Source organism: Gopherus evgoodei, unplaced genomic scaffold (genome assembly GCF_007399415.2).
Source record: "Gopherus evgoodei ecotype Sinaloan lineage unplaced genomic scaffold, rGopEvg1_v1.p scaffold_53_arrow_ctg1, whole genome shotgun sequence".
Taxonomy (NCBI): domain Eukaryota; kingdom Metazoa; phylum Chordata; order Testudines; family Testudinidae; genus Gopherus; species Gopherus evgoodei.
Genome location: NW_022060074.1, coordinates 774772 through 801226, shown reverse-complemented (window position 1 = coordinate 801226; position 26455 = coordinate 774772). Strand labels below are relative to the sequence as shown.

The window sequence follows — 26455 nt, the reverse complement described above, 5'->3', positions numbered from 1 at the left end:
CCAGTCTGGTCAGGACATCTCTCAGGATTAGGATGAAGAAGTTCTGTGGTCCCAAGAAACGGTGGGCATGTCAGCCATGATGGTGACACTCAATCCAGTAGCCAACTTTTCTACACAAAGTCTCTTTCTTTAAGAATCCCTAAAGGGACTGATGGGTGCAGTCGCCCATCCCCTCATTACTTTGCTCACCCATTAGGCCTGGTTTGATACACTGATTTTGGTTCACTGATTCTTCTGCCTCTCACTGCCTTATTTATGAGGCATGATCTTAGCACACTTTGTGAGTTCTATCAGGGAACCTTTTCCTTTGGACTAATTCAGTCTCTCTTTCTCCTTCCCTTTAGAGACCAACCTGTGCCTCCAGAGCAACATGAGGCTCTTCAGAAATTAATATGCTGCTCCTTGCATAGGCACCGAGTCCAGGGCTGCAGCTACAGGTGCCAACTTTCCAATGTGCTGGGGGGTGGTCACTGCTCAACCCCTGGCTCTGCCTCCACTCCACCCCCTCCTGCCGCCTCCCCTGAGCCTACTATGCCCTCACTCCTCCCTCTTCCCCTCACCTGCTGAGCCTCTTGCATGCCATGAAACAGCTGATTGGGAGATGTGGGGAGGTGCTGATAGGGGGGGCTGCCGGTGGGTGGGAGGCGCTGGGAGTGGGGACAGGGGAGCTAATGGGGGTGTTGCTGATGTATTACTGTGGCTCTTTGGCAATGGACATCGGCAAATTCTGGCTCCTTCTCATGCTCAGGTTGGCCACCCCTGTTTTTTTCTATTTCCATCACCATTCGCTATTAGAGGCTACTGTGACATCTGATGAACTGTCATATACTTTTCACAGTTGAGCGCATAATGAGGGTAAGTTTGTAGGCCAAATTATTACAACATGTATTAAACTCTGCAGTCCATCTGTGAGGTTCTTTTCCCCAGATTACAGAAGGTTATTACTATCAATCGTCCATTAAGCTCTAACAAAATACTAGTCTCGGTGCTTAAGATGAAATTAAAGAGTGTCTATGACCCAGAGAGCTTAAATATAATAGACCGAAACACTGGAGTAACCACTTCTTTATTTTTTATATATATACACACACACTTAGCCTATGTGATATGGGTCAGACTAGGGGATCACAGTGGTCCCTTCTGGTCTTTGAATCTATGAAATCAATCCCTTGTTATGCTTGGCAGTGTACAAATGTTAGAGACGATACAGAAATTTTCATCACCCAGGAAGCTCTGTATTTTGATATTTTGTTTACTCCCAAGAGGGTCCAAAAAGATGAAATGTCAAAATTTTATGAGATGAAAAATTCTAAAAGGTTTAGATGCAGAAATGTCTAAACATTTCATCTTTAAATTTGATTGGAACAAAATATTTCTTCTTCAAGTGGCCATTTTTAATGAAAACTTTCATGTTGAATTAATACTTTAATTTACAATGACCTTGAAAGGACTCATTTTAATGTTAATTTAAGTGAAAATGTCTATTCAAAATGAAAATGTTCAATTGGACATTTTGAAACAAAATTTCATTTCATTTTGAGATATCAAATTGAAATGGAATTCTCTCCCCGCCTCAAGAAAAGAAAAATATGTTTCTTCAAAATTCAGATTTTCCCGTAGAAAATTTCTATCTTGACAATACAACACTTCCAAATTTGATTTTCCAAACATATGAAAACCTTTTGACCAGAACTAACACACACAGAAATGGTCATCAATCATGTTCTAAAGAAATTACAGTCCAACAAAGTGACACTTTGCAAAAGCAGGAGATGAGAGTAGATAACTCATGCTATTTTCTATTCAATGAGTTGGTTGCAAAAGTTGTGAATTTTGATGAGAAAGAGGGACATGATTTTTTTTTCATGAAAATATTTCCATTTTCAACCAGCTCTATTCATTTTTTGTGAAGAATGTGAAAGAAGAAATTCTCCCTGTGAAACCAGTAGGAGAGGGTGGTATCTTTCTTAATGGGGACAGGGACTGCATTCTCTTTGTCCTAAAATGAGATGGAAAGAGATATGGGACTACCAGCAGATACATAGATGATCGTATAATCGAAGGCAAAAACTAGAACTCACCAGAGGAAGAGGGAGGAAACCCTTTCCAATAGTTGCCTAACACCTTACAGTTTGTGTGTCTACACAGTCAGCTAGGGGTGTGATTCCCAGCTCATGTAGACACACTCACACTAGCTCTCATTGAGGTAACTCACTCAAAATAGTAATGTAGCTGCTGTAGTACAGGCAGTGGCATGTGTTAGGCATGGGCTATTCATGTCAAATACATACCCATGAGGTTCAGGCAGGTTTCTACTCAATGAAACTAGTCTGTGCCTCTGCTCACTGCTGTCCATGATACTACTGCTACACTGCTAACTTTGGAATGCTAGCTCTATGAACTGGGAATCCCACCCCTAGCTCATAGTGTAGACACAGCCTTAATGGACATTGAGAGTCAATATGTTAAAGCATGTAGCCTTCTGTACTTCAGGAGCATTTGAACCAGTTTGAAGAGGCTGGGGGAACCACACTGAGAATGATACGGACAAAGAGGAGACTCTGGGCAGGCCAAGAGAATGCAGATCAGACAGGTTGTGTTCCTGTAATTTAAGAGTGAAGCCAAATTAATTTAGATTTTAGTGTAATAAGAGATTAGATGAGATTAAGTATGTGTGCAGGGTCCTTGCAGGAGCTGTCCTTCTACCCCTACCCAGAGGTTTTCTTGTGGTGTCAAGCTCATCATATCTCAGATGAGACCAAGAGCATCGCCTCACTCTCTCAGTAATTGACTTCTCAAGTTTGGCTCTTTGAAGAGACCTTGACTAGGTAATCAGCCAGAAAAATGGGTATCTGCTCAAAGTGTAGCTTCAGAAGAACAGATTTTAGGTGGGTCAGTTGCATAAACTTCAACCCCAACAATTTCCTTGAAAATCCACTTCACACGTATTATCCCAAAAAGTCCTTTGAAGTCCCCAATATAGCCTAGCAATTGCATTATTCATGTCTTCCTCCTAAAGAAGCACCATACAATCCTACAGAAGCACATAAACATTTGCATTTTTAATACAATGAACTCCAAGAATATGAAACTTAATTCAATAACATTTGTTGAGGATGTTACAAGATCTTCTAATATCTGCAATATACTGTTTTGCACTCTTGCACTCTATCTTGAACAGTTGCAAAATATTGTCTGAACCTCTTGCTGCACTTACTTAACTCAAATCTTCTTCAAAACTTTCCCAATATATATGGGGTTTGTTCTTCACACCTTTCTTATCCATTCTAATCTCTTTTGAATGTTATTCTTTGGAAACTCGGCAGCTAATCATATCCTTTAGTATGACATCCATCCATTAGTTCTGGGTCTGCCAGCCCTTCTCTTTCCCTCCACTTTTAAGTTTAACTTCCTGTTTCCTATATATTCTTCTAATTTTCTTTTCACATGGCCAAACCATCTATGCCTGGATTTCCCTCAGCTTTTCTATAATTGGTACCACCTTCACATTTCCCCTACGTCACTCCTTCCAAACATGGTCCAACAATGGAACTCCAAGTATCCATCTTTACATTTTCATTTCCATCGTATTCAAGATCTACCCCTGTCTGTTCCTCAGTGCCCAGAATTCAGAGCCCTCTGAAAGGGCAGGCCTAATTAACATCTTGCAAATCTCACTTTTCAATTTGGTAGGTTTAGTGAAAATACAAATGCTCATATAAATAGGCATATAGAGCTCAATCCAGAAAGAACTTTACTTCTGTCAATATGTAGTACACATGAATAATTCTATTGAAACTAACTGTGAGTACCAAATCCTAGCACGAGTGTGAATCTATTTGCAGGATGGGGATCATGCATACTTTGATTAGATTTAGTCCTTCAAGTGCTCTTAAGTGGAAGTCTCGCTACCCTCAGTTGGAGGTCTGAATGCAGACAGGCTGTACGGGTATGTCCATTTAGTCTAAACATTCAAATGCATGCAGTATCATGTCTATAGAGAAGAAGAGATTCACAAAAACTTAATAGGGAAATGAAGACGCCCACTCAGTGGAGACCTTCCCTCTTTCTTCTGGTAGGATTTTTATAAGGTGAGGTTGATGGTTTGGTGAACCGCTGTTAGGAGAGTGTTCTATGCATGTGCTGAAGACATGAAAAAGACACATAATTAGACAGTGGAACTTCTTGTGACAGAGAGACTTTGAAGTCTAAAAATGTAGCAATATTCAGCTAAGGTTTGGATAAAAAAATATTCAGGTTTATGATAATTAATTATGAAAAATTATTTTGAAGGGATATTAAGCATCATGTTTCAGGGATTAAACCACATAACTCAGTCACTGTCCAACATTAAACAGTTTTAAACAAGGTTCAGAGTTCAATTTGCAGAGACCTCAGTCTGTTTAGTACCCTGGCAAACACACAAAAATCTTTTTATTAAAGACAAGGAAAAAAAGCATTTGAAATGAAAAAAAAATCAGGCTTTCATTTTAACAACATCTCTTGTTCCCTTTTTCCTGAGCTGGAGGCAGTTTAAAAAACAACAACAACAATTAGATAAGTTCATGGAGGATTGGTCATCAATGGCTGTTACTCCAGAAGGCCAGAGAGGCATCCCCATGTTCTGGGTGTCCCTAAATCTCTGACTGCCAGAAGCTGTGACTGTGTGACAGGGGATGTATCACTCAATAATAGTCTGTTCTGTTCATTCCCTTCGAAGAATCTGGCATTGGCTATTGGCAGAAACATAATACTGGGCTAGATGGACTGTTGGTCTGACCTGGGATGGTCTTTCATTTGTTCTTATGTTCTAACATGATGATAGGTGGTTTTCTAGTCAATGGGAGATGCTGAGGAGAGGAGTGTGTTCCAAGCCCTGCCACTGCCAAAGAGTTCAGTCCCCATATCTCCATGAGGGAGACAAATCCTTCTGCTAGTTATTCTCAGCCAGGAACACTCTAATCCCACCTAAGGGTTTTTTTACATGAACCTGGGGCTGGAGGAGGAAGAAGAAGGAATTAGAAAGAAGAGACAGCTCATAACTTTTATCCCAATGGTCAGGGACATCACCTGGGATGTGGTAGGGCCTCACGTCAAGTGCCTGATAGAGACAGGATTTAATGATGGGATCTCTCCCCATCAATGTGGATTCCCTACCCACCAGGACACACTCATGTTAGTCTCTCTCTAACTCTCCTGTTCAAGCCTAAGATCCTTTGTGGATCTAGCCCTCCCTGGGGAATAAACACATTGGCTCCAATGATTATTATATTATTCTTATTAATTATTATTGAAAATCCTTCAGATTTTAGTAGGATAGAATAAGATAACTGATATTAAATGGAGTTTAAACAAATTAGTCAAAAAACAAAAGGACAGAGATTAATAGATAAAGAGATTATTTTTATGGAATTGGCCAGAATCTCAGCTGGCATAAATAGGCCATAGCTTCCCTGAAGTCAGTGGGCCAGATTAAAGAGATATGGACATAGAGGAAAGTAAGAAATGTGTGAATGACTCTACAGCCTGGTGCTCAGAGCATTCACTCTGGATTTAGGAGTCCCAAGATCCAGTCTCCTGTGACTCTTGTGTAACTAGGAATCTGGCCCGCTGACTTCAATGGAGACACACTTATTTAGACCAACTGAGGTTTTATTCCAAAGTATCCGGCAGTTACCTGAGCTGAGAATTTCCCAAATAAAAGTTATCCACAGTTCTATGCTCTCTGATGTAAACACATGTAATTTAATTTATTGAAGATCATCAACATTAGTTGAAGCAACAGAGAGTCCTGTGGCACCTTTAAGACTAACAGATGTATTGGAGCATAAGCATTTGTGGGTTAATACCCACGAAAGCTTATGCTCCAATACATCTGTTAGTCTTAAAGGTGCCACAGGACTCTGTTGCTTTTTACAGACCCAGACTAACACTGCTACCGCTCTGATACTTAACATTACTTGAGAAACTTTAATTTTCCCAACATTTTCCTTAGAGCTGTTTTCACCTCCTTGTTTTTCAGGCTGTAGATTATGGGGTTTAACATGGGGGTCAAGACACTGTACTGGATGGAGAATATTTCATCCAGCACTTCAGAAGAGACTGAGCTTGGCTTTGTATACTGGAGAGAACCTGTCAGGTACAACAAGCCAACTACAATAAGGTGGGAGCTGCAGGTGGAGAAGGCTTTATGCCTGCCCTCTGCAGAGCGTATCCTAAGGAGGGTGGAGATGATGTGAATGTAGGAGATCAGGTTGAGGAGGAAGGTACTTGAGGCAAATGTCACAAAAGAAGTAAGAAGCACCACTTGATTGGTGAGGGTGTCAGTGCAGGCCAGTTGTAACAGAGGAGGGAGCTCACAGCTGAAATGGTTGATTTCATTGGGCCCACAGAAACACAACTTGGAGGTAAAAATAGTATTAAGCAAGGCATAGAAGAAGCCTATTGTCCATGCCCCACTCACCAACAGAACACAGATCCCTTTGCTCATTCTCTCCATGTAATGCAATGGGTCACAGATGGCAGCATAGCGGTCATAAGCCATGGCTGAGAGAATGAGAGCTTCAGCACCAGCTGAGAAGAGGATGAAAAACATCTGGACAATGCAGCCATTGACAGAAATAGTTTTGTGCGCTGCTAGGAAGTTCCTCAGCGCGTTAGGCACAGTGACTGAGGAATAGCAGATATCAACAAAGGATAAATGGAAGAGGAAGAAGTACATAGGGGTGTGAAGGTGAGAATCAGCTCTTATCACCACCATGATCACTATGTTACCACCCAGAATGATTAGGTAAATAACTAAAAACACCAAGAAGAGGAAAATCTGCATCTGAGGGTCACTGTAAAGTCCCCGGAGAATAAATTCGGTCAATGTGGTTTGATTTTCCATTGATATTTTTTCAGCAAAACTAGGACCTATGAGACAAATAAATAAATACAATTTACTCAGATCATAAAAGTGAATTGAACTGTCATCTAGAGGTCATCTTTTCAGTAGGATGAACATAAAGAGAGCCCTATTCTATCATTTAAAAATATATGTTCTTTAAATAGACAAGATTTAGAAAACCAACAGTGATAATCTGCCTGGAATTTGTGTGTTCTACAATGATAAAATGGGCCAAATACACAATAGGACTTTGATCCCTATCCGCCACATTAAGAACCTAAATCACAGAAGTTTTCCCATAGGTATTCACAAAATCCCCTCCCAGCTGGGACAATGGGACAGACTGATGTGGGCCTTGCTTAGGCTCTCCTGTTGAATCTGTTCCACTGTGGTTAAATAATGAAAGAAGCGCTGGAGAAAGGGGACTGGGTACTGGATCTCCTGCACGCATGGTGAGGGCCCTAACCACCAGTCATTCACTTGCGTTTGGTTTCTCTCTGGCCTAATAACTCTTTAATCTGTTCCTTTAACTTCAGCAGAGATATAGCAGTTTTTAGTCCAGTTGGGTATCTGGCCCCTTTACTCCAATGGAGCTATGGTTGATCATACCCACTGAATTTGGGATCTGGCCAATTCGATAAGTAACTCTCTGTCTATTACATTTTGTAATTTTTGTAGAGCAGTGGTTTTTGACATTTTTTTGATTTGTGGACCCCCAAAAATATAGGTGCAGACCCCTTTGAAAATCTTAAACTCCAGGGGTCTGTGGACCACAAGTTAAAAACCACTGTTGTAGAGTATTTTATATCTATAGTATATTATTGGATTCATCTCTATTAAAATATCTAGGATTTCTACAACAACAACAATAATAATAATTAATAATAAACCCCTGAGAATTAGAAATGCCGGTTTGGACATAGGCTGGCAACCCAATCAAATACAGGCAAATTGATAAATATTACAAATGCCATAAAAAGGGCCTCACAAGAACTTGGCTGTATGACAGGCTCCTCCACTGCCAAGGTGTATGTGTGGAAGTGGGTAACCCCAGGTTGATATCATGCAACTGTTCAAACAATTCAAGAAAACCAGTGATCATTTTCAGCCAAAGAGTGAAAAGGGCTCTTAGATCACTTCTTGGTTTGCACTAAGGTTGGATTTTGGCAAAACCAGAAGAGAGAGGCTGGAGGACATGAATGCACCAAGACTTGAAGAAGAGAAATGACAACACCGAGAAAGAAATGACTGAGAAAAGACTCACTGGACAACTGAGAGGTTAATAGCAAAAGGAGTTATTTATGCAAATGGAGACTGAAAGCCTGAAAAGGGAGATTAGTCATATTGACCCACATGCAAACATTTTGGTAGAGCAATCACACAGGATCAACAGTAGTGTGGCACAATGCCGGGGATAGCAGGTGGAATCAAGGGGATAAATAAAAATTGGACATCCAAACCAGAAAGCTGCTAGTGATGCAACGAGTATTGAATAGCAATAAAAACACAGAAAACACATCTAACAGTGTGATACAGGAAAAGATCTGCTATCCGTGGAGGAAGAAATTCATAATCAAGAACAAAACATCAAAACATATTAAAAGTGAGACAGAGAAAAAGATCATCAGGTGGTGATAAAAAGCAATGACCGAGAGTGCATCCCAGCCCAAGAAATCATGAAAGTTAGTAGAAACAAAATCCCCACAGAAATACTCCAAAGTTTTACACAGAAATGAGTGCATGGATAGTGGTGGAAAGAGATCAAACATGTTAGGGGTAGAAGATGCATAAACTCATGTCTTCTAGAAGCATATCGGAAAAGAGACAGAGAGCCTCAATATGAGTGCACAAGAGGATTCCTTAAGGGTTATTTACATAGAAGTAAGATCAAGCAACAAACCTGCTCCCTGAAATGAACAATGTGTTCTGAAAAGGAAGAGACTGTGGAGTGCCTGCAGAGCCTGGCTAGGAGAGAACACACACATGAAACCACCAAGTTCCTGCACTGGAGTCTCTGTGGAAGTACATATTTAAACAAATTGTGTGTTATTACAACCACCAAACCAGAAACGCTGTAGAGAATGAAGAGGCTAAGATTTTAGGGGATCTGGCAATTTTCACAGAATGAGCAGGGCAGAAAAATAGGCCAAATATTAATATATATCACCATGCTAGCAGATAGTGTCATAAAAAAGAAACAAAAAGATAAAACTGCAAAGTATGAAGAACACTTTCATAAATTAGATTGATTATGGAAACTGTAACAAAGTTCCTCCTCTACTTTGGTGGGTCCTGCGCTTATTTGGCAGATTTGCTCACATCAGTGATCTTCCCCACAGTCTAGGTCAACTTCTCCTGTGTCTGGTCAGGAGTTGGGAGGTTTGGGGGGAACCCGGGCTGGCTCTCTACTCCAGGTTCCAGCCCAGGGCCCTGTGGATTGCAGCTGTCTATAGTGCCTCCTGTAACAGCTCCTTTTTAAACTCAGGTGCCTTGATTAGCCTGCCTTGATTGGCTGCAGGTGATCTCATCAGCCTGTCTGCCTTAATTGGTTCTAGCAGGTTCCTGATTACTCTAATGCAGCCCCTGCTCTGGTCACTCAGGGAACAGAAAACTACTCATCCAGTGATCAATATATTTGCCCTCTACCAGACTCCTGTACCTCACTGGTCTGGGTCTGTCACAAAAAATAGAACACAGATGACCCCAACGGTTATTGGAATACTTAGAGTGATCCCTAAGAGTCTGAACGAGCAGCTGAAGAACACGTGACGTGGGCAAGACATCATGGTCAGTGACTTCCAGCAGACAGAGCTCTCAGACACTGTGAGAATGTCATGGAAAGTCAAAGGAAAATGAGAGCTTTTGATCATCTAAAATATAGGAATTGTGCAGAGGGTTTAACAAAACTCCTGACTACCCAAACTTACAGATTCAGTGCACAAAGGATTTGTTGGTGACTTATGGGGATAAATTTTAGACAGTAATTTAATCCTTTTTAAGCTTAAAGATCTTATATATTGTGAAAGCTATTTGTTTAAAAAATGACCCCCTATGTAATACTGAGGGACAGTACTAATGATCATAATAAATGAACACTCTCTAGGCACACTAACATGATTTTAGAAATAGGGTCTGAGTGTAAGTTAACGGGAGTTTTATTCCTAAGTCACTTAAACTCTACCCAATGGGACTTTTGACTCAGGATCCTGCACATCTGAATATCAGGCTTTTCCTACATAAGAGAATCTCTCCTGCCCTAATGGAATTGACACTGATTTGTAGTTGAAATGGGAACGAAGCCAATGTTCTGTCCAAGTTCATATCTATGTTTATCCCATATGTATCCCAGAGCAAAGAGATTGTTTCTTCATCTTTTCCAAACTATCAGCTAATTAGACAAATGCCCGAACAAAGAGATGGACGAAAGATGTAACAAAGGCACTGTGCACAATGAAACCAAAAGCTTAGTGTCTTCTCTAGAGAATGTCCTGCCCCTAATCTACTCACCCCCCAACACACAGACTCCAAAAGTAGAAACTACCGTTATCCTGCACCAGCTGAACTCAGTTTTCTCAGTGCTGCCTGGAGAAACACAGAGAGAGAGAGAGAGAAAGAGAGAGAAAGAGAGAGAGATATGGCTGGGTTACCAGCCATGACCCCTATGCTGCAACTGACTGTGTGATTTAGGCAGAAATCAAAGGGACTCTGCAGAGAGACCCATCCCTAGATAAAGGTTAGGGGCAGAACTTGGTCCTTTGAAATTAAAAGGAAAATAAAAGATTACAGTGAATAAAAACATGAATCAACTCACCTGCCTTTTAATGTAGATCTTAAAGATGGTGTGATCATTCTGACCTGTGATTTTCTCTTTTTGTTTTCTTAGTCTATCTACAAACTTATTGATTTGTCTGTCTAATCTCTCTCTCTGCCTCTGGAAAACAGCATTTAAGACATGAAATATTTTTTTACCAGGAGCAGTGAGACCCTTCAAGTGTTATCAGTGGGAGTGGAACAAAGACCCTTTCCTTAGCAGACTCCAAGTCTAAGAGCTGATTTCTTGAGAGCTGTTTAAATGCTGTCTTGTTCCCCCGGAGCAAGATCCCTGAAGTTCACTCCCTGTGACAAGTTACTGAGAACACTGTGTTGGGTCAGCCCTTAAAAAATGGTGTATGGTTCATAAGAATGAGGGTACAGAGGCTTAGATTATGAAAAGAGCTTACATGATTTAGGTTTCCAAACTCAGAGACAGTCAATTAAAAAAGGCATGTATTTAGGTTCAGATTCTCTAAAGCAGGCTAAATGTTTAGACATTCAAATAGCAATTCATTTAATCTCCCTAGACTCCTTTGAAGATGATAACCATAACGTATAATTCCACAAGACGGCAGTGGAGGTGAAAGCATGAGAATAGGCCAGCCATCCTTAAACATCACCAATAGATGGATATACAGGTTAGGGAATGAGAAAGGAGCAAATAGACTGTAAAATGGCAGGAAAGAATAGGAGATGAGACAAAAGAAAAGCTATATTATATAGAACTGGGCAAAAATTTTACAGACAAACAGCTGATTCACCAAAAATGCTGTTGTAATTGACCTGATAAATTTGTAAATTGGAAACAAGTTTACCAAATAGTTTCATACAAGCCAAAGGGGAAAAAAAGGCTAAATTCACAAAGAGGCACAGGGAACCTCATTGACTCGCAGTACCTTTAACACATTGGTTAAGGGACTCAACACCTGACACTTGGGTGACACTCATTCATGACCCACCTCTGTCTGTTGTGGTGCAGAGATTTGAAGCTTGGTTTCCCATCTCTTAGGAAAGTGCTTTAATCTCTAGGCTAGATTGAGGCAGGGCTTTCTCCGTGTCTCCTCTTGAATCTGTTTGCTTTGTATAAATCAGCAGCACAGCAGCATCAGCAGATACACATGGCTATAATGCAGCCATGGCAGGGTATAGAAATGGTTTCCATCTGAAATGGTTCCTTGCAAGTCTTCTTCCTTCCACAAGAGTCAGTATGGGAGGATTAAGATTTCTAAAATCCCACAAAATTGCATCTTCTAAGCTTCCTCTTAGTCAGCCTCTTGCTCTATTTCCTTTGACCCCAGATATAAAAAGCTTCAGTAAAAGCATAACTTCTTCTGCAAGTTGAACATGACTCCACCATTGCAGTCATCTTCTCAATTGATGCCAGACTGCAACTTGCTGGGATCATCTAAGTATCTCCTCATTTGTGACAAATCAAACAAATTGAGGTTAAGAAGTTAAGAACTTTTGACACTGAAAACTGTTTAGTGTCCTGTCCTCAGCTGTGTTTAATTAATATGTTTCTTCTGCGTATATGAGAGATGTCATCACAATAATATGAAACACTTGTTTCTTAGTTGTTACAGAGACATCCTGCTAACTAAGCAGGGACTTTTGAATGATGCTGAAATGCCATTGCCACAAGATCCATCAGACCTGTGACTTCTTCAGATATAGACCTCCTGCCGTCATCTGATTACCCAGATACTTAAAATTATTCACCCATTCAATGTTGTTGCCAATTACGTGCTCTGTCGGCAGCTCATGATTAACCCTGGGCAAAAGAAAGTGCCCATCCAAATTATTTTCAAAGCATTCAGTGCAATCAGGATGAGTTCAGAAATAACTTAAGGGCCCAAAACAAGGCCAGCATTCACAGCTAACGTTTGACTGACAAATGAAAAACACTGACATGAGTCTATGCCTTTTTCAAGAGATCAGAAACTGCTCCCATATTTTGAACATTTCCTGATGTGAATAATACACATTTTTATTAACTGCATAATATGTTACATCATGACAGAGTAACAGCATTATTCCTCTTTATACTTCTCCATGTGTCATTTATTGTTTCATTAGCATGTCTCTCTCACTCTCTGTGTCAAGATGGACCATTTTTATTAATGAAAAAGACAAGCTTACGAGCGACACGGAGTTCTTTTCCAGGTCACTGTTCAATCGGTAGAACATCCTCTGTGGGGCAGAGACTCCATGTCTTGTGGACATGAAGTGAGCCTGCATCAGAAGGATTTTGTTTTCCCTAGGAAAGGGAGCATGGGGCAGAGAGCCAAGAACCAGATGGAGATTCTCAGGGTCTGCTAAATGGGGTGACATTGAGGACAGTAATAACTGTTCTTTTGGGGAAAAGAGACGTTAGTAGAACTATCATTGCTGTTCTTGTTAAAGTATAATCCCATTTCCTAGAAGACAAAACAACAGAAACACACACACTAAAGGAGAGACAGGAAAAGCAAAGAGAGAAAATGCAGCTTCAGTCTCTGAGGTTGACTCTTATTTGCCACCTCACAGCTGGAGAAACACAGGCATGGCCCACAGTCTTTTTAGCCTCTTAGAGTTCTGGCAAGCTTGTACCAGCTCCAGCTGTTTAAGGCATTACTTTCAGTGACCTCTTTCTGGTCACAGGCTCACAGCAGTGCTGCAAAGTATACAGCTTTGTCCTGCTAAGCCAGACTCTCATTGGACAGAAGGGAAAAGGGGAAGGGTAGGAAAGAGAAGAAATAAAATGGTGAAGGAAAAGGAGAAGAGGCGAAGGGGAGGAAGGGGAGGAGCGAGAGAAAGTGTCACATCTCAGGCTATATTTGAGATTTAACTGGAGGCAGTGATGGGCCTGGTCTACACGACGTGTTTAAACCGATTTTAGCAGCGTTAAACTGATTTAACGCTGTACCCATCCACACTACAAGGCCCTTTATATCGATATAAAGGGCTCTTTAAATCGGTTTCTGTACTCCTCCGCAACGAGAGGAGTAGTGCTAAAATCGGTATTACCATATCAGATTAGGGTTAGTGTGGCCGCAAATCGAGGGTATTGGCCTCTGGGCGGTATCCCACAGTGCACCACTGTGACCGCTCTGGAAAGCAATCTCAGCTCGGATGCAGTGGACAGGTAAACAGGAAAAGCCCCACGAAATTTTGATTTTCATTTCCTGTTTGCCCAGCGTGGAGCTCTGATCAGCACGGGTGGCAATGCAGTCCCAAATCCAAGAAGAGCTCCAGCATGGACCATACGGTAGATACTGAATCTGATTGCTGTATGGGGAGACAAATCTGTTCTATCAAAGCTCCGTTACAGAAGACGAAATGCCAAAGCCTTTGAAAAAAAAATCTACAGGCTACACAGTGCTGCGTGACAAGCTTAATGGGAAGCCAGAGACTCAAATGGACGCTCATAGAGAGAGGGAGGGGTGCTGAGGACTCCAGCTATCCCACAGTCCCCAGCAGTCTCCAAAAAGTATTTGCATTCTTGGCTGAGCTCCCAATGCCTGTAGGTTCAAACACATTGTCAGGCGTGGTTCAGGGAATAGCTCGTCAATTTACTCCCCCCACCATGTGAAAGAAAAGGGAAAGAAATCGTTTCTTGACTTCTTTCAATGTCACCCTATGTCTACTGAATGCTGCTGATGGACGCGATGCTGCAGCAGTGAAGAGAAGTATCCACTCCTCTCCCCTCTCCGGTGGCAGACGGTGCAGTAGGACTGGTAACCGTCCTTCTTATCAACCCGTGAGTGCTCCTTGCTGGCTTCAGGTGAGGCTGGCCGGGTGCGCCTGGGTGAAAATAGGAATGACTCCCGGTCATTCCCAGTAGATGGTACAGAACGACTGGTAACCGTCTTCATCATAGCAACTGGGGGCTGAGTTTCAATCAGCCCCCTCCCTTTCATGTGAAAAGAAAAGGTTCTGTACTGCCTGGACTATCATAGCAGTGGGATGCTGAGCTTCTCTCCCCCACACTGCTTAATGTCCTGCCTGGACTATCATAGCACCGGGAGGTTGCCTCTCCCTCATTTTATGTCACTAAAAACTCAGTGTTTCTTATTCCTGCATTCTTTATTACTTCATGACACAAATGGGGGGGACACTGCCACGGTAGCCCAGGAAGGTTGGGGGAGGAGGGAAGCAACGGGTGGGGTTGTTGCAGGGGCACCCCCTGTGAATGGCATGTAGCTCATCATTTCTGCAGGATCTGACACAGAGCAGCTGTACTCTCTGATACACTGCTTCTCTAGTACATTTGCCCCATATTCTAGGCAGGACTGACTCTATTTTTAGAAACCATAAAGGAGGGATTGACTCGGGGAGTCATTCCCAGTTTTGCTTTTGCGCCCCCAGCCGATCTCAGTCAGGGGCACCCATATAGTAGCATACAGCACAGAAGGACAGATAACCGTCATCTCATTGCCAAATTACACTGGCAGCAGATGGTACAGAACAACTGGTAACCATCTCTGCTATCACACAAAAGCAAATGAATGCTGCTGTGTAGCACTGGAGTATCGCCTCTGTCCGCGGCATTCAGTACACATACGGTGACTGTAAAAAAAAAAGCTGAACGGGCTCCATGGTTGCCGTGCTATGGTGTCTGCCAGGGCAATCCAGGGGAAAAGGGCACGAAATGATTGTCTGTTGTTGCTTTCCCTGAGGAAGGAATGACTGACAACATTTACCCAGAACCACCTGCGACAATAATTTTTGCCCCATCAGCCACTGGGCTCTCAACCCAGAATTCTAAGGGGCGGGGGAGACAGCGGGAACTATGAGATAGCTATGGAATAGCTACCCACAGTGCAACGCTCTAGAAATCAATGCTAGCCTTGGACCATGGACGCACACAGCTGAATTAATGTACTTAGTGTGGCCGCGTGCACTCAACTTTATGCAATCTGTTTTATAAAACCGGTTTATGTAAAGTCAGAATAATCCCGTAGTGTAGACGTACCCATGGTGTCATCTTCCTCCCTCTCTCTGGACCAGTCTGGTCAGGACATCTCTCAGGATTAGGATGAAGAAATTCTAGGGTCCCAGGAAACGGTGGGCATGTCAGCCATGATGGTGACACTCACTCCAGTAGCCAACTTTTCTAGCCAAAATCTCTTTCTTTAAGAACCCCTAAAGGGACTGATGGGTGCAGTCGCCCATCCCCTCATTACTTTGCTCACCCATTAGGTCTGGTTTAATACACTGATTTTGGTTCACTGATTCTTCTGCCTCTCACTGCCTTATTTATGAGGCATGATATTAGCACACATTGTGAATTCTATCAGGAAACCTTTTTCTTTGGACTATTCAGTCTCTCTTTCTCCTTCCCTATAGAGGCCAACCTGTGCCTCCAGAGCAACATGAGGCCCTTCAGAAGTTAATATGCTGCTCCTTGCATAGGAACCGAGTCCAGGGCTGCAGCTACAGGTGCCAACTTTCCAATGTGCTGGGGGGTGGTCACTGCTCAGCCCCTGGCTCTGCCCCCACTCCACCCCCTCCTGCCGCCTCCCCTGAGCCTACTATGCCCTCACTCCTCCCTCTCCCCTTCACCCGCTGAGCCTCTTGCATGCCATGAAACAGCTGATCGGGAGGTGAGGGGAGGTGCTGATTGGGGGGGGGGCTGCTAGTGGGTGGGAGGCGCTGGGAGTGGAAACAGGGGAGCTAATGGGGATGTTGCTGATGTATTACTGTGGCTCTTTGGCAATGGACATTGGTAAATTCTGGCTCCTTCTCATGCTCAGGTTGGCCACCCCTGTTTTTTTTCCTTTTTCCATCACCATTTGCTATTAGAGGCTACTGTGACATCTGATGAACTGTTTTGTTTTCTCTCTGCCTGCTGTCTCTGAGCTTTGGAGAAGTAGCTCTGTTTTCTAATCTTCTGTTTCTAAGTGTAAGGACAAAGAGATCAGATAGTAAGTTATATGGTTTCTTTTCTTTGGTATTTGCATGAATATAAGTGCTGGAGTGCTTTGATTTGTATTCTTTTTGAATAAGGCTGTTTATTCTATATTCTTTTAAGAAATTGCCCTGTATTGTGTTATCTTAATACAGAGAGAACATTTGTATGTATTTTTCTTTCTTTTTTCTATAAAGCTTTCTTTTAAGACCTGTTGGAGTTTTTTTCTTTACTTCAGGGAAATTGAGTCTGTACTCACCAGGGAATTGGTGGGAGGAAGGAATCAGGGGAAAGTTGTGTGTGGGTTGAATTGGCTAGCCTGATTTTGCATTCCCTCTGGGGGAATAGGAAAGTCCTTTTTGTTTCCAGGACCGGGAACGGAGAGGGGGATTCACTCGGTTTGGATTCACAGAGCTTGTGTCACATACTTTTCACAGTTGAGCTCATAATGAGGGTAAGTTTGTAGGCCAAATTATTACAACATGTATTAAACTCTGCAGTCCATCTGTGAGGTTCTTTTCCCCAAATTACAGAAGGTTATTACCATCAATCATCCATTAAGCTCCAAAAAAATACTAGCCTCAGTGCTTAAAATGAAATTAAAGAGTGTCTATGACCCAGAGAGCTTAAATATAATAGACTGAGACACTGGAGAAACCACTTCTTTCTTTTATATATTTATATATAAATAAATACACTTGGCCGTTGTGATATAAGAGGTCAGACTAGGGGATCACAGTGGTCCCTTCTGGCCTTTGAACTATGAAATCAGTTCCTTGTTATGCTTGGCAGTGTACAAATATTAGAGACGATACAGAAATTTCCATCACCCAGGAAGCTCTGTATTTTGATATTTTGTTTACTCCCAAGAGGGTCCAAAAAGATGAAATGTCAAAATTTTATGAGATGAAAAATTCTAAAACGTTTAGATGCAGAAATGTCTAAACATTTCATCTTTAAATTTGATTGTAACAAAATATTTCCTCTTCAAGTGTCCATTTCTAATGAAAACTTTCATGTTGAATTAATACTTTAATTTACAATGACCTTGAAAGGACTCATTTTAATATCAATTTAAGTGAAAATGTCTATTCAAAATGAAAATGTTCATTTCAATTGGACATTTTGAAACAAAATTTCTTTTCATTTTGAGACATCAAATTGAAATGGAATCCTCTCCCCTCCCCAAGAAAAGAAAAATATGTTTCTTCAAAATTCAGATTTTGCCATAGAAAATTTCTATCTTGACGAAACAACACTTTCAAATTTTATTTTCCAAACATGGGAAAAACTTTTGACCAGAATTAACACATATAGATATGGTCATCACTCCTGTTCTAAAGAAATTACAGTCCAATAGAGTGACACCTTGCAAAAGCAGGAGGTGAGAGTAGCTAGGTCATGCTATTTTCTGTACAATGAGATGGTTACAAAAGTCGTGAATTTTGACGAGAAAGAGGGACATGATTTTTTTTCATGAAAATATTCCCATTTTCAACCAATTCTATTCATTTTTTGAGAAGAATGTGAGAGAAGAAATTCTCCCTGTGAAACCAGTAGGAGAGGGTGGTATCTTTCTTAATGGGGACAGGGCCTGCATTCTGTTATTCCTAGTTTTAGATGGAAAGAGATATGGGACTACCAGCAGATACATGGATGATCATATGATCCAAGGCAGAAACATGGATGGAAGAGATCAGACTTCAATATCTTCATCTCCACCGACTTTCTGACTGACCTTGAGCATGTCACTAGGACTGCCATTTTCCCATTCAATAGGAATAGGACACCTAACTTGCCTAACCTCTTTTGAAAATCCTAGCCTGCTGGTTGGCTCTTCATTTACCTGACATGATATCTCTGCAAGTCCAAATCTGACAAAAGGTGGATTCTGAATCATAACTTTATTCTCCGAGGCAAAGTCCTCAGCTGACAAATATTGGTATAGCCCTGTTTCTTTCAGTGGAGTTATGTTGCCTTCCACCAGCTGTGATGCTGCATCTAAGGGTGAATTTCACTGGGGTGCATAGAGCCAGCACCACTTCCTATTATGTTTAGGATTTAAGTGGAAACTCAATGATACACTGGTCTTTCCAACTGAATGGTGAGGGAAATCTGAGGTATGTAAAATCAATTTAGAATATGGACACTATGGGCAAGATTCCCAGTTCATTTAAATCCATCTAGTTCCATTGATGTAATGGTGCTATGTCAATTTACATCCAGAGTTAGATTCACAAAGGAACGTAGCTGTTCTAATGCTGAGCATTGCAGTGGATAATTTTTAGGTTATTTTTGTCATCATTTGGTTCCTAGAGCCTGAGTTGGGCAGCCAGGCTCACTACACGGTAAAAGTGGAGACACAGACACCTAAGAATGGGATTAAAAAAAAGCCAGCATGACAGATGGTTCCTTAGCCAATGGGAAAGGCCAAGCAGAGGGTTGTGTTCTAAATACTGCAGCTGTCACAGGAGTTCAGTCTCTGTCTCCTCTGAGGGAAGACACCGCCTTCACCTTGGAATTCTCAGCTTGGAAGCCTCTAACCTCACTTAAGGTGGCAAGAAACCATGGCAAGAGATGGGAGAAAAGAAGAAGGAATTAGGTGGAGAAAACCCCTCAGATTGTATCCTGGCAGTTAGGGATGTAGGAGACCCTCTTCAAATGCCCAATAAGAAGAAAGATTTTAAAAAGGGATCTGCTTCCTCCCACGTGGGTGCCCTAACCACTGTGATATGGGATACCTGATATGTGTTCTTCTCAATCTCGCCTAATAGAGCTTTACTTTCTTTGTGTGATCACACTCATTATTAATTATTGATATTATTGGAGACAGAGACATTAATAGGGATGAATCTTATAAGATATTACAGATATTAAATAGGGTTTTCAACAAAATACTCTAGAAGAACTACATAATACAATAGACACAGCTGTTTTTTTCATAGAACTGGCCATATCCTCAAGTGGTACAAATTGGCCATAGCTGTATTAAAGAAAGAAAGAAAGAAAGAAAGAAAGAAAGAAAGAAAGAAAGAAAATGTACATGAATGTCTCTAGATTCTGGTGCTTCTAGCATGCAACCTGCATGGAGACCCAGGATCCTGTCTCCCTTGCTCCAGTGTCTCTTCTATGCAATGGGGATGTGGCCTGCTGAGTTTAATGGAACCACTCTGATTAAGAGCAGCTGAGGCTTTGGCCCAAAGCTTCAGATACCTGAACTGAGACTCTCCAAAACAGATGTTTTCCACAATTCAATTCCCCTTTATTTTATTTTATTTTATTTTATTTTAAAAAGATCGACACTACTTGAGAAATTGGAATTTCTGAAACATTTTGTCTATAGCTGTTTTCACCTCCTTGTTTTTCAGGCTGTAGATGATGGGGTTTAACAGGGGGGTTAAGATGCTGTACAGGATGGAGAACATTTCATCCAGAACCACAGAGCAGACCGAGCTGAGTTTTGTGTACTGGAGAAAACCTGTCAGGTAGAATAAGCCAACTATAATCAGGCTGGAGCTGCAGGTGGAGAAGGCTTTACGCCTGCCCTCTGCAGACTGTATCCTCAGGATGGTGGAGATGATATGAATGTAGGAGATCAGGGTAAGGAGGAAGGAGCTGGAGCCAAATATCAGAACAGAAGTAAGAAGCACCATTTGACTGGCGAGGGTCTCAGTGCAGGCCAATTGTAACAGAGGAGGGAGCTCACAGCTGAAATGGTTGATTTGATTGGGCCCACAGAAATGCAACTTGAAGGTAAAAACAGTGCGAAGCAGGGCATGGAAGAAACTTATTGCCCATGCCCCACTCACCAGCTGAATAGAGATCCCTTTGCTCATTCTCTCCATGTAACGCAATGGGTCACAGATGACAGCGTAGCGGTCATAAGCCATCGCTGAGAAAATAAAAATTTCAGTAGTAGCCAGCTGCAAAATGAAGAACATCTGTGCAATGCAGCTATTGACAGAAATAGATTTGTGCTCTCTAGGAAATGCACCAACATCTTAGGTACAGTGGAATAGCAGATATCAACAAAGGATAAATAAGACAGGGAGAAATACATTGGGGTGTGAAGGTGAGGATCTGCCCTTATCACCAGCATGATCATCATGTTTGCCAAAAGCGCGATTAGGTAGACAACTAAAAACACCAAGAAGAGGTAAATCTGCATCTGTGGGTCATTGGAAAGTCCCAGGAGAATAAATTCAGTCACTTCTGTTTGATTTTCCGTGGATCCTTGCTCAGGAAAACTGACCTGTCAGACTGTAAATAAAAAAAATTAACACACAAATAAATTGAAACAGCCTATGGAGATCATCTGATCAGTAGGATGAATGTAAAGAGGCCTACTACATCCTATAAAATCTGTGTTTAAAATAGGCAAAAATAGGCTAGATACAGAAAAGGACTTTGGCACCAAACTACTCCTTTAGTTCCCTAAATCCCAGGATAAGGTCCCACTGGTACTCACAGAAACACTGTTCAGCTATGATATTGGAATAGGCGGACATAGTGCTCCCTCATTCTCTCCTGCTGAAGCTGTTCCACTGTGGTTAAATAATGAAAAAAGCTTTGGAGCAGAGGGACTGGATACTCGACCTCCTGGATCTGGAGGTGAATGCCCTAACCACCAGGATATAGAGTCACCCTTGCTGTTTCTCTAGAGCCTAATATCTCTTTCATCTGTCCCATTAACTTCAATAGAGCTACAGCTGATTAACAGCAGCAGGAGATTTGGCCCATTGATGCCTGTGGAGCTATGGCTGATGCACACCAGCATGGGATCTGGACAATTCTATAAATACTCTACAAAAACTACAGAATGTGGTATCTTTAGTTTCTTATTGGATTGATCCCTATTAAAATATCTAGAATTCTAGAAGAGGAAGAAACCTCTGAGGCCTAGAAATTTTGGGGTTCCACGCAACATGGTATATAGCCTGTCAACCCAAACCAGTTGGAGAATATGGCATTCATACTAATTATCAATTACCTCTAAAGTTGGGCTCAGAAGACCGTGTCTGGATGACAGCCTCCTCCTCAGCAGAGTGTTTTGTGTGGAGGTGGGCAACCTCATGAATCATGCAACTGTTCAAACAACCAGAGATCATTTCTGATAACAAAGTGAAAAAGATTTGTCTTATAAACCAAGAAGTGATCTGCGATTGTCTTTTAGCAAAACCAGAAGAGAGAGTCTGGAGCACAGAAAATGATCCAACACTGGAAGGAGAGAAATGACAACACCGAGAAAGAAATGACCGAGCATAGGCTCATTACACAACTGAGAGCTTTATTCCAAAGAGGAGAATTTACACAAATGAAGATTGAAAGCCTGAAAAGGAGATTATTCATGTAGAACTGTGTACAAACATTTTGGTGGGAGCAGTGACATAGGATAAACAGAAAGCAGAAATGGAAGAAAATTGGAGGACAAATATGAGTGAAAGAGCATCTGAAGAAAATACAGAATATATGAAGGATTTGTTGATTGAGATCATGCAGAGTGTAAAAGACATTGAGCACCAGCACTACCAACTGAAATTTGTAGTCTATCATGCACTGGATGATATAATGCAAGTACTTAATGAAGTGCTCAAGGAAACTGGAGAAAAAACCTACAAGGGTTAGCCAGTATAATTATATAATTTATGCTACAGTAATAGTAGCAGCTCATTGGTTTAACATCAAGCCATCTGAACATATGAACCATTGGAAAACTTCCTATCTTCAAGAACCTCCATCGAAATGAAGATTAAAGCAGAAAAGTATGCTTTTTCATTGAGATACCAGCCTACTGGATTAATATGAGAAAAATCATTTGAAAAGAAAAAAAACAGCAGCCTTGGAGACGAAATATAAGCTGAACGAAAGGATGTGAGAGTTAGGAAGGAACAGTGTAAAGAGAAACTGATTGCTTAGTGTCATGGACTTGAAAGATTTCAGCACAAAGTTATTAGTATTGAGAGAACAGTCACTTAATCAGAGACCCTAAGAAAGTCTTTCATCTGATTGATGGGAAAAAACAAACAAAAACAAAAAATGGAACAGGCAAAACTTCTAACAATAATTCTGTGAAAGACGATCTGGATAGTGCTAGCTCACAATGGAATGCCGGTTCCTTAGCAAAAAGGCAGCACTCGCTAAACAGGAGGACCACAGAAGATTGAAAACAAAGGAAGTCTACCCACACAATGGCTAACTTTTTTCTACCAGAGAGCATCCAACGGTGTCTCACAATCAAGGATCACTGATACACTGAAAATGTCCATGGTTCATCCACAGATCATTTCCTTTCTGCAGCAATCTATGTTTAACTGGAGCACTAGACTCTACCTGGAAGAGACTCATTGATGAGGTTCAAATTAAAAGAGAAATCTTTCAAGGGGATTCCTTAGCACCAGTGCTGTTTGTGGTAACCAAGCTGCCACTAACATGGATGCTTGTTGAGATAACCACAATTTACCATATCAGCAAAGACGAACAACCAGTTAACAATTTGTTAGACATGAGCAATCTGAAACTACATGAATAGTCACAAAAAGGAGCTACAGAGATCCATGATGTGTGGAAAAGTTTAGTGAAGCTATAAAGCCACGTGTTGGCTTGGCTAACTGTGTGTCAGCATCTGTAAAAATGGCCAGACTGGTACAATCTGATAACATATAAGTTAATGAAGGAACTATCCAGGATATCTCAGCATGACCTGTACAAACATCTTGGAATCAGGGAACTCTCAGGGCTACAAAATAAGAAATTGAAAGAAAAAGTGAGGAAAGAATATTACAGATGTACAAGAACTACTCTATGGACAAAACTCAAGTCTAAGAATGTGATCTGAGCCATTAATATGTGGGGGGATTCCAGTAGTACAGAATGTTGCTTGAATGATCAAGTGGAATCAAGTGGAGAAGAAAAAAAATGACATCCAAAGAAGACAGACAGCTGCTGGTGATGCATAGAGTATTAGATAGCAATCAAGTCATGGACAGGATGTACATCCCATGATGTGATAAAGGAAAACCTCTGCTATCTGTGGAGGAAGCAATTGATAATAAAGACTATAATATCAAAATATATGAGGAGTTAAACAGAATAAAGATCATCCGGTCACGATAACAAGCAATGACTGAGCTGCATCCAAGCCCAAGAAAGGAGAAAGCAAACTACCAAAAAAGATTTGAAAGGTTTACACAGAGATCAATGCACAGACAGCGGTGGAGAGAGATCAGACATATTGGTGATAGAAGATTGGCAAACTCAAGACTTGTAGAGGGATCTCTCAAAAAAAAAGGCCGAGCCTCATTATGAGTGGATAAGAAAAATGCTTACAGGGTTTAATTATGCAAGAAGTAAAATTCACCGACAACTGCTCCCTGAGCCACAGAATGTGTTCTAAAAATGAAGAGATGATGGAGCATGTCTTGAGCAACTGCTAGAGCCTATCTGGGAGAGAATATATGAACAGATACTCTGAATTTGCAAGAGTCTGCACTGGAGCCTCTGTACAAATCCATACTTGCCACAAACTCTGCTATGACAAACACCAAGCTGAAAGCACCCTAGAAAATGAGGATGTTAAGATTTATGGGATCTGGCAATTGTCACAGACTGAATGGTTCAGTCAGACAGGCCAGACATAGTTGTAGAAAAGTACAGCAAACAAGCCCATGTGAATTGACATTCCTGTGCCGGCAGAGAAATAAACAAACAAAAAACAACAAGGAGAGAGGATGGTGAAGTATGAAGAATGCTGCCTTGAAGGGGAGCAATTATAGAAAACTAGAACAAACACAATCCTAGCAGTTATTGGAGCTAGGAGTAAAACATGACAGGACTGCAAGACATCATGGTCAGTGACTTACCGCAGACATCACTCTTAGGCACTGTGAGAGTGTGAAGGAAAGTCCAAGGAGAATGAATGAATTTGAGCACCTGAAATGCAGGAATTCTGTCCAGGGTTTAACAAGACTCCTGACTATGCAAACCTACAGAATCCAGTCAGCCAGTATTTATAGGTGACACATGGGGATACATTTTAGACAGCAGCTTCCTCCTTTTGACTCAGTGTCCTGCAAGTCTGAATATCAGGCTGCTCATACATAGGAGAAATCTGTCCTGCCCTCTTGGAAGTGAATGGCTGTTTTGACACTGATTTTTAGCGGAAATGGGAATGAAGTCAGTGTTCTGTCCAACGCCAAATTGATGTTTAAACTCAAATGTCTGCCAGAGAGAAACTAAATCTTTTCCCCATTATCAGCTCATCAGACAAATGCCCAAGCAAAGAGATCTTGTACTAGAACCTGAATGTCACAGGCAGATTTTGTGCAAAATGAACTGCAAAGCTAAGCATCTCCAGAGAATGCCTTGCTGCCAACCTCACCACTCCCAAACACAAACACTACTTTTAACATGCACCAACTGATCTAATTTGTCTCAGTGCTGTTGAGAGAGAGAAAGAGCTGGGTGATTCATATAGTAGCTGGGTTGCCAGCCATGGCTCATGTGCTATAACTGACAGTGTGAGCAGAGGGTTGCATCCGGGCAGAAGTCAATGGGACTCTGCAGAGAGTCCCACTCCTAGATAAGTGGAGCAGAATCTGGTCCTTTGAAATCAAAAGATTCAAGTGAATAAGAATATGAATCAACTCACCTGCCTTTTAAATGTGGATCATAAATATGGTGAGATCATTCTGACCTGTGATTTTCTCTGTTTTTATTCTACCTACCTACTTGATGATTTGGCTATCTAGTCTGTCTAGCTATATCAGGAATAAAATGTCTCAAGACACCCAAAAGGTCTATGGATGTGACTCTTAGACCCGTTACCCTGAGCATTGAAACTACTCAAGGTGTGTAGGGTTATCTGTGGGAGTGGAGCAAAAAGCCTTTCCTGAACTGCCTCCAAGACTGAAAGCTGATTTCCTGAGAATCGTTTAAATGCTGTTTTGTTCCTCTTGGGACAAGATCTCTGAAGTTCACTCTCTGTAACAGCTCCCAGTAGCACTGGGCTTGGTCAGCACTCAAGCAATGCTCTGTAATGCCTGAAAATGAGAGCAATGAGACTTGGGTTATCCCAGGATTTAGGCACCCAATCTCAGCAACAGTCAGAAGGAGCTAGACATCCTAATAGCAAATTATTTAATCTCCCCTACACTTCTTTGAAGATCAAACCATAATATATATTTACCATAATATGACAACACGGGAATAGCCTTAAACTTCGCTAATGGGAAAAAAGGAGTGAATAGACTACATATGATTTTGATACTGTCTCACGTGGCTCTCATAAACAAACTAGAGAAATACAACCTAGATGGAGCTATTATAAAGTGAGTGCATAAGTAGTTGGAAAATAATTCCCTGAGTAGTTATCAGTGGTTCACAATCATGCTGGAAGGGTACAATGAGTGGGGTCTCACAGGGATAAGTTCTGGGTGGGGTTCTGTTCAATATCTTCATCAAGGATATAGATAATGACATAGAGAGTACACTTATAAAGTTCATGGATTGTACTGCTGGGAGGGGTTGCAAATGCTTTGGGGGATAGGATTATAATTCAGAATGATCTGGATAAACTGGAGAAATGGTCTGAAATAAATAGGATGAAATTCAATAAGGAGAAATGCAAAAGACTCCTCTTAGGAAGAAACAATCAATTTGCACACTTACAAAATGGGAAATGACTGCCTAGGAAAGAGTACTGAAGAAGGGATCTGGGGGTCATAGTGGATCCCAACCTAAATATGAGTCAGTGTAACACTGTTGCTAAAAAAGCACACATCATTCTGGGATGTATTAGTAGGAGTGTTGTAAACAAGACACGAGAAGTAATTCTTCCGCTCTATTCCACGCTGATTAGACCTCAG

At 41.3% G+C, this 26455-nt stretch overlaps 1 protein-coding gene and 1 pseudogene across 1 annotated transcript; both read right to left on the bottom strand.

Moving 5' to 3' along the window:
* Window positions 1–5956: 5956 nt before the first annotated feature.
* On the bottom strand, window positions 5957–6889 carry LOC115643254 (olfactory receptor 1009-like). The gene has a single exon (XM_030547138.1). It carries the CDS (start codon window positions 6887–6889, stop codon window positions 5957–5959), a length of 933 nt encoding a protein of 310 aa, XP_030402998.1.
* Window positions 6890–19894: 13005 nt separating this feature from the next.
* Window positions 19895–24460, bottom strand: LOC115643233 (annotated as a pseudogene).
* Between the last annotated feature and the right edge of the window lie 1995 nt (window positions 24461–26455).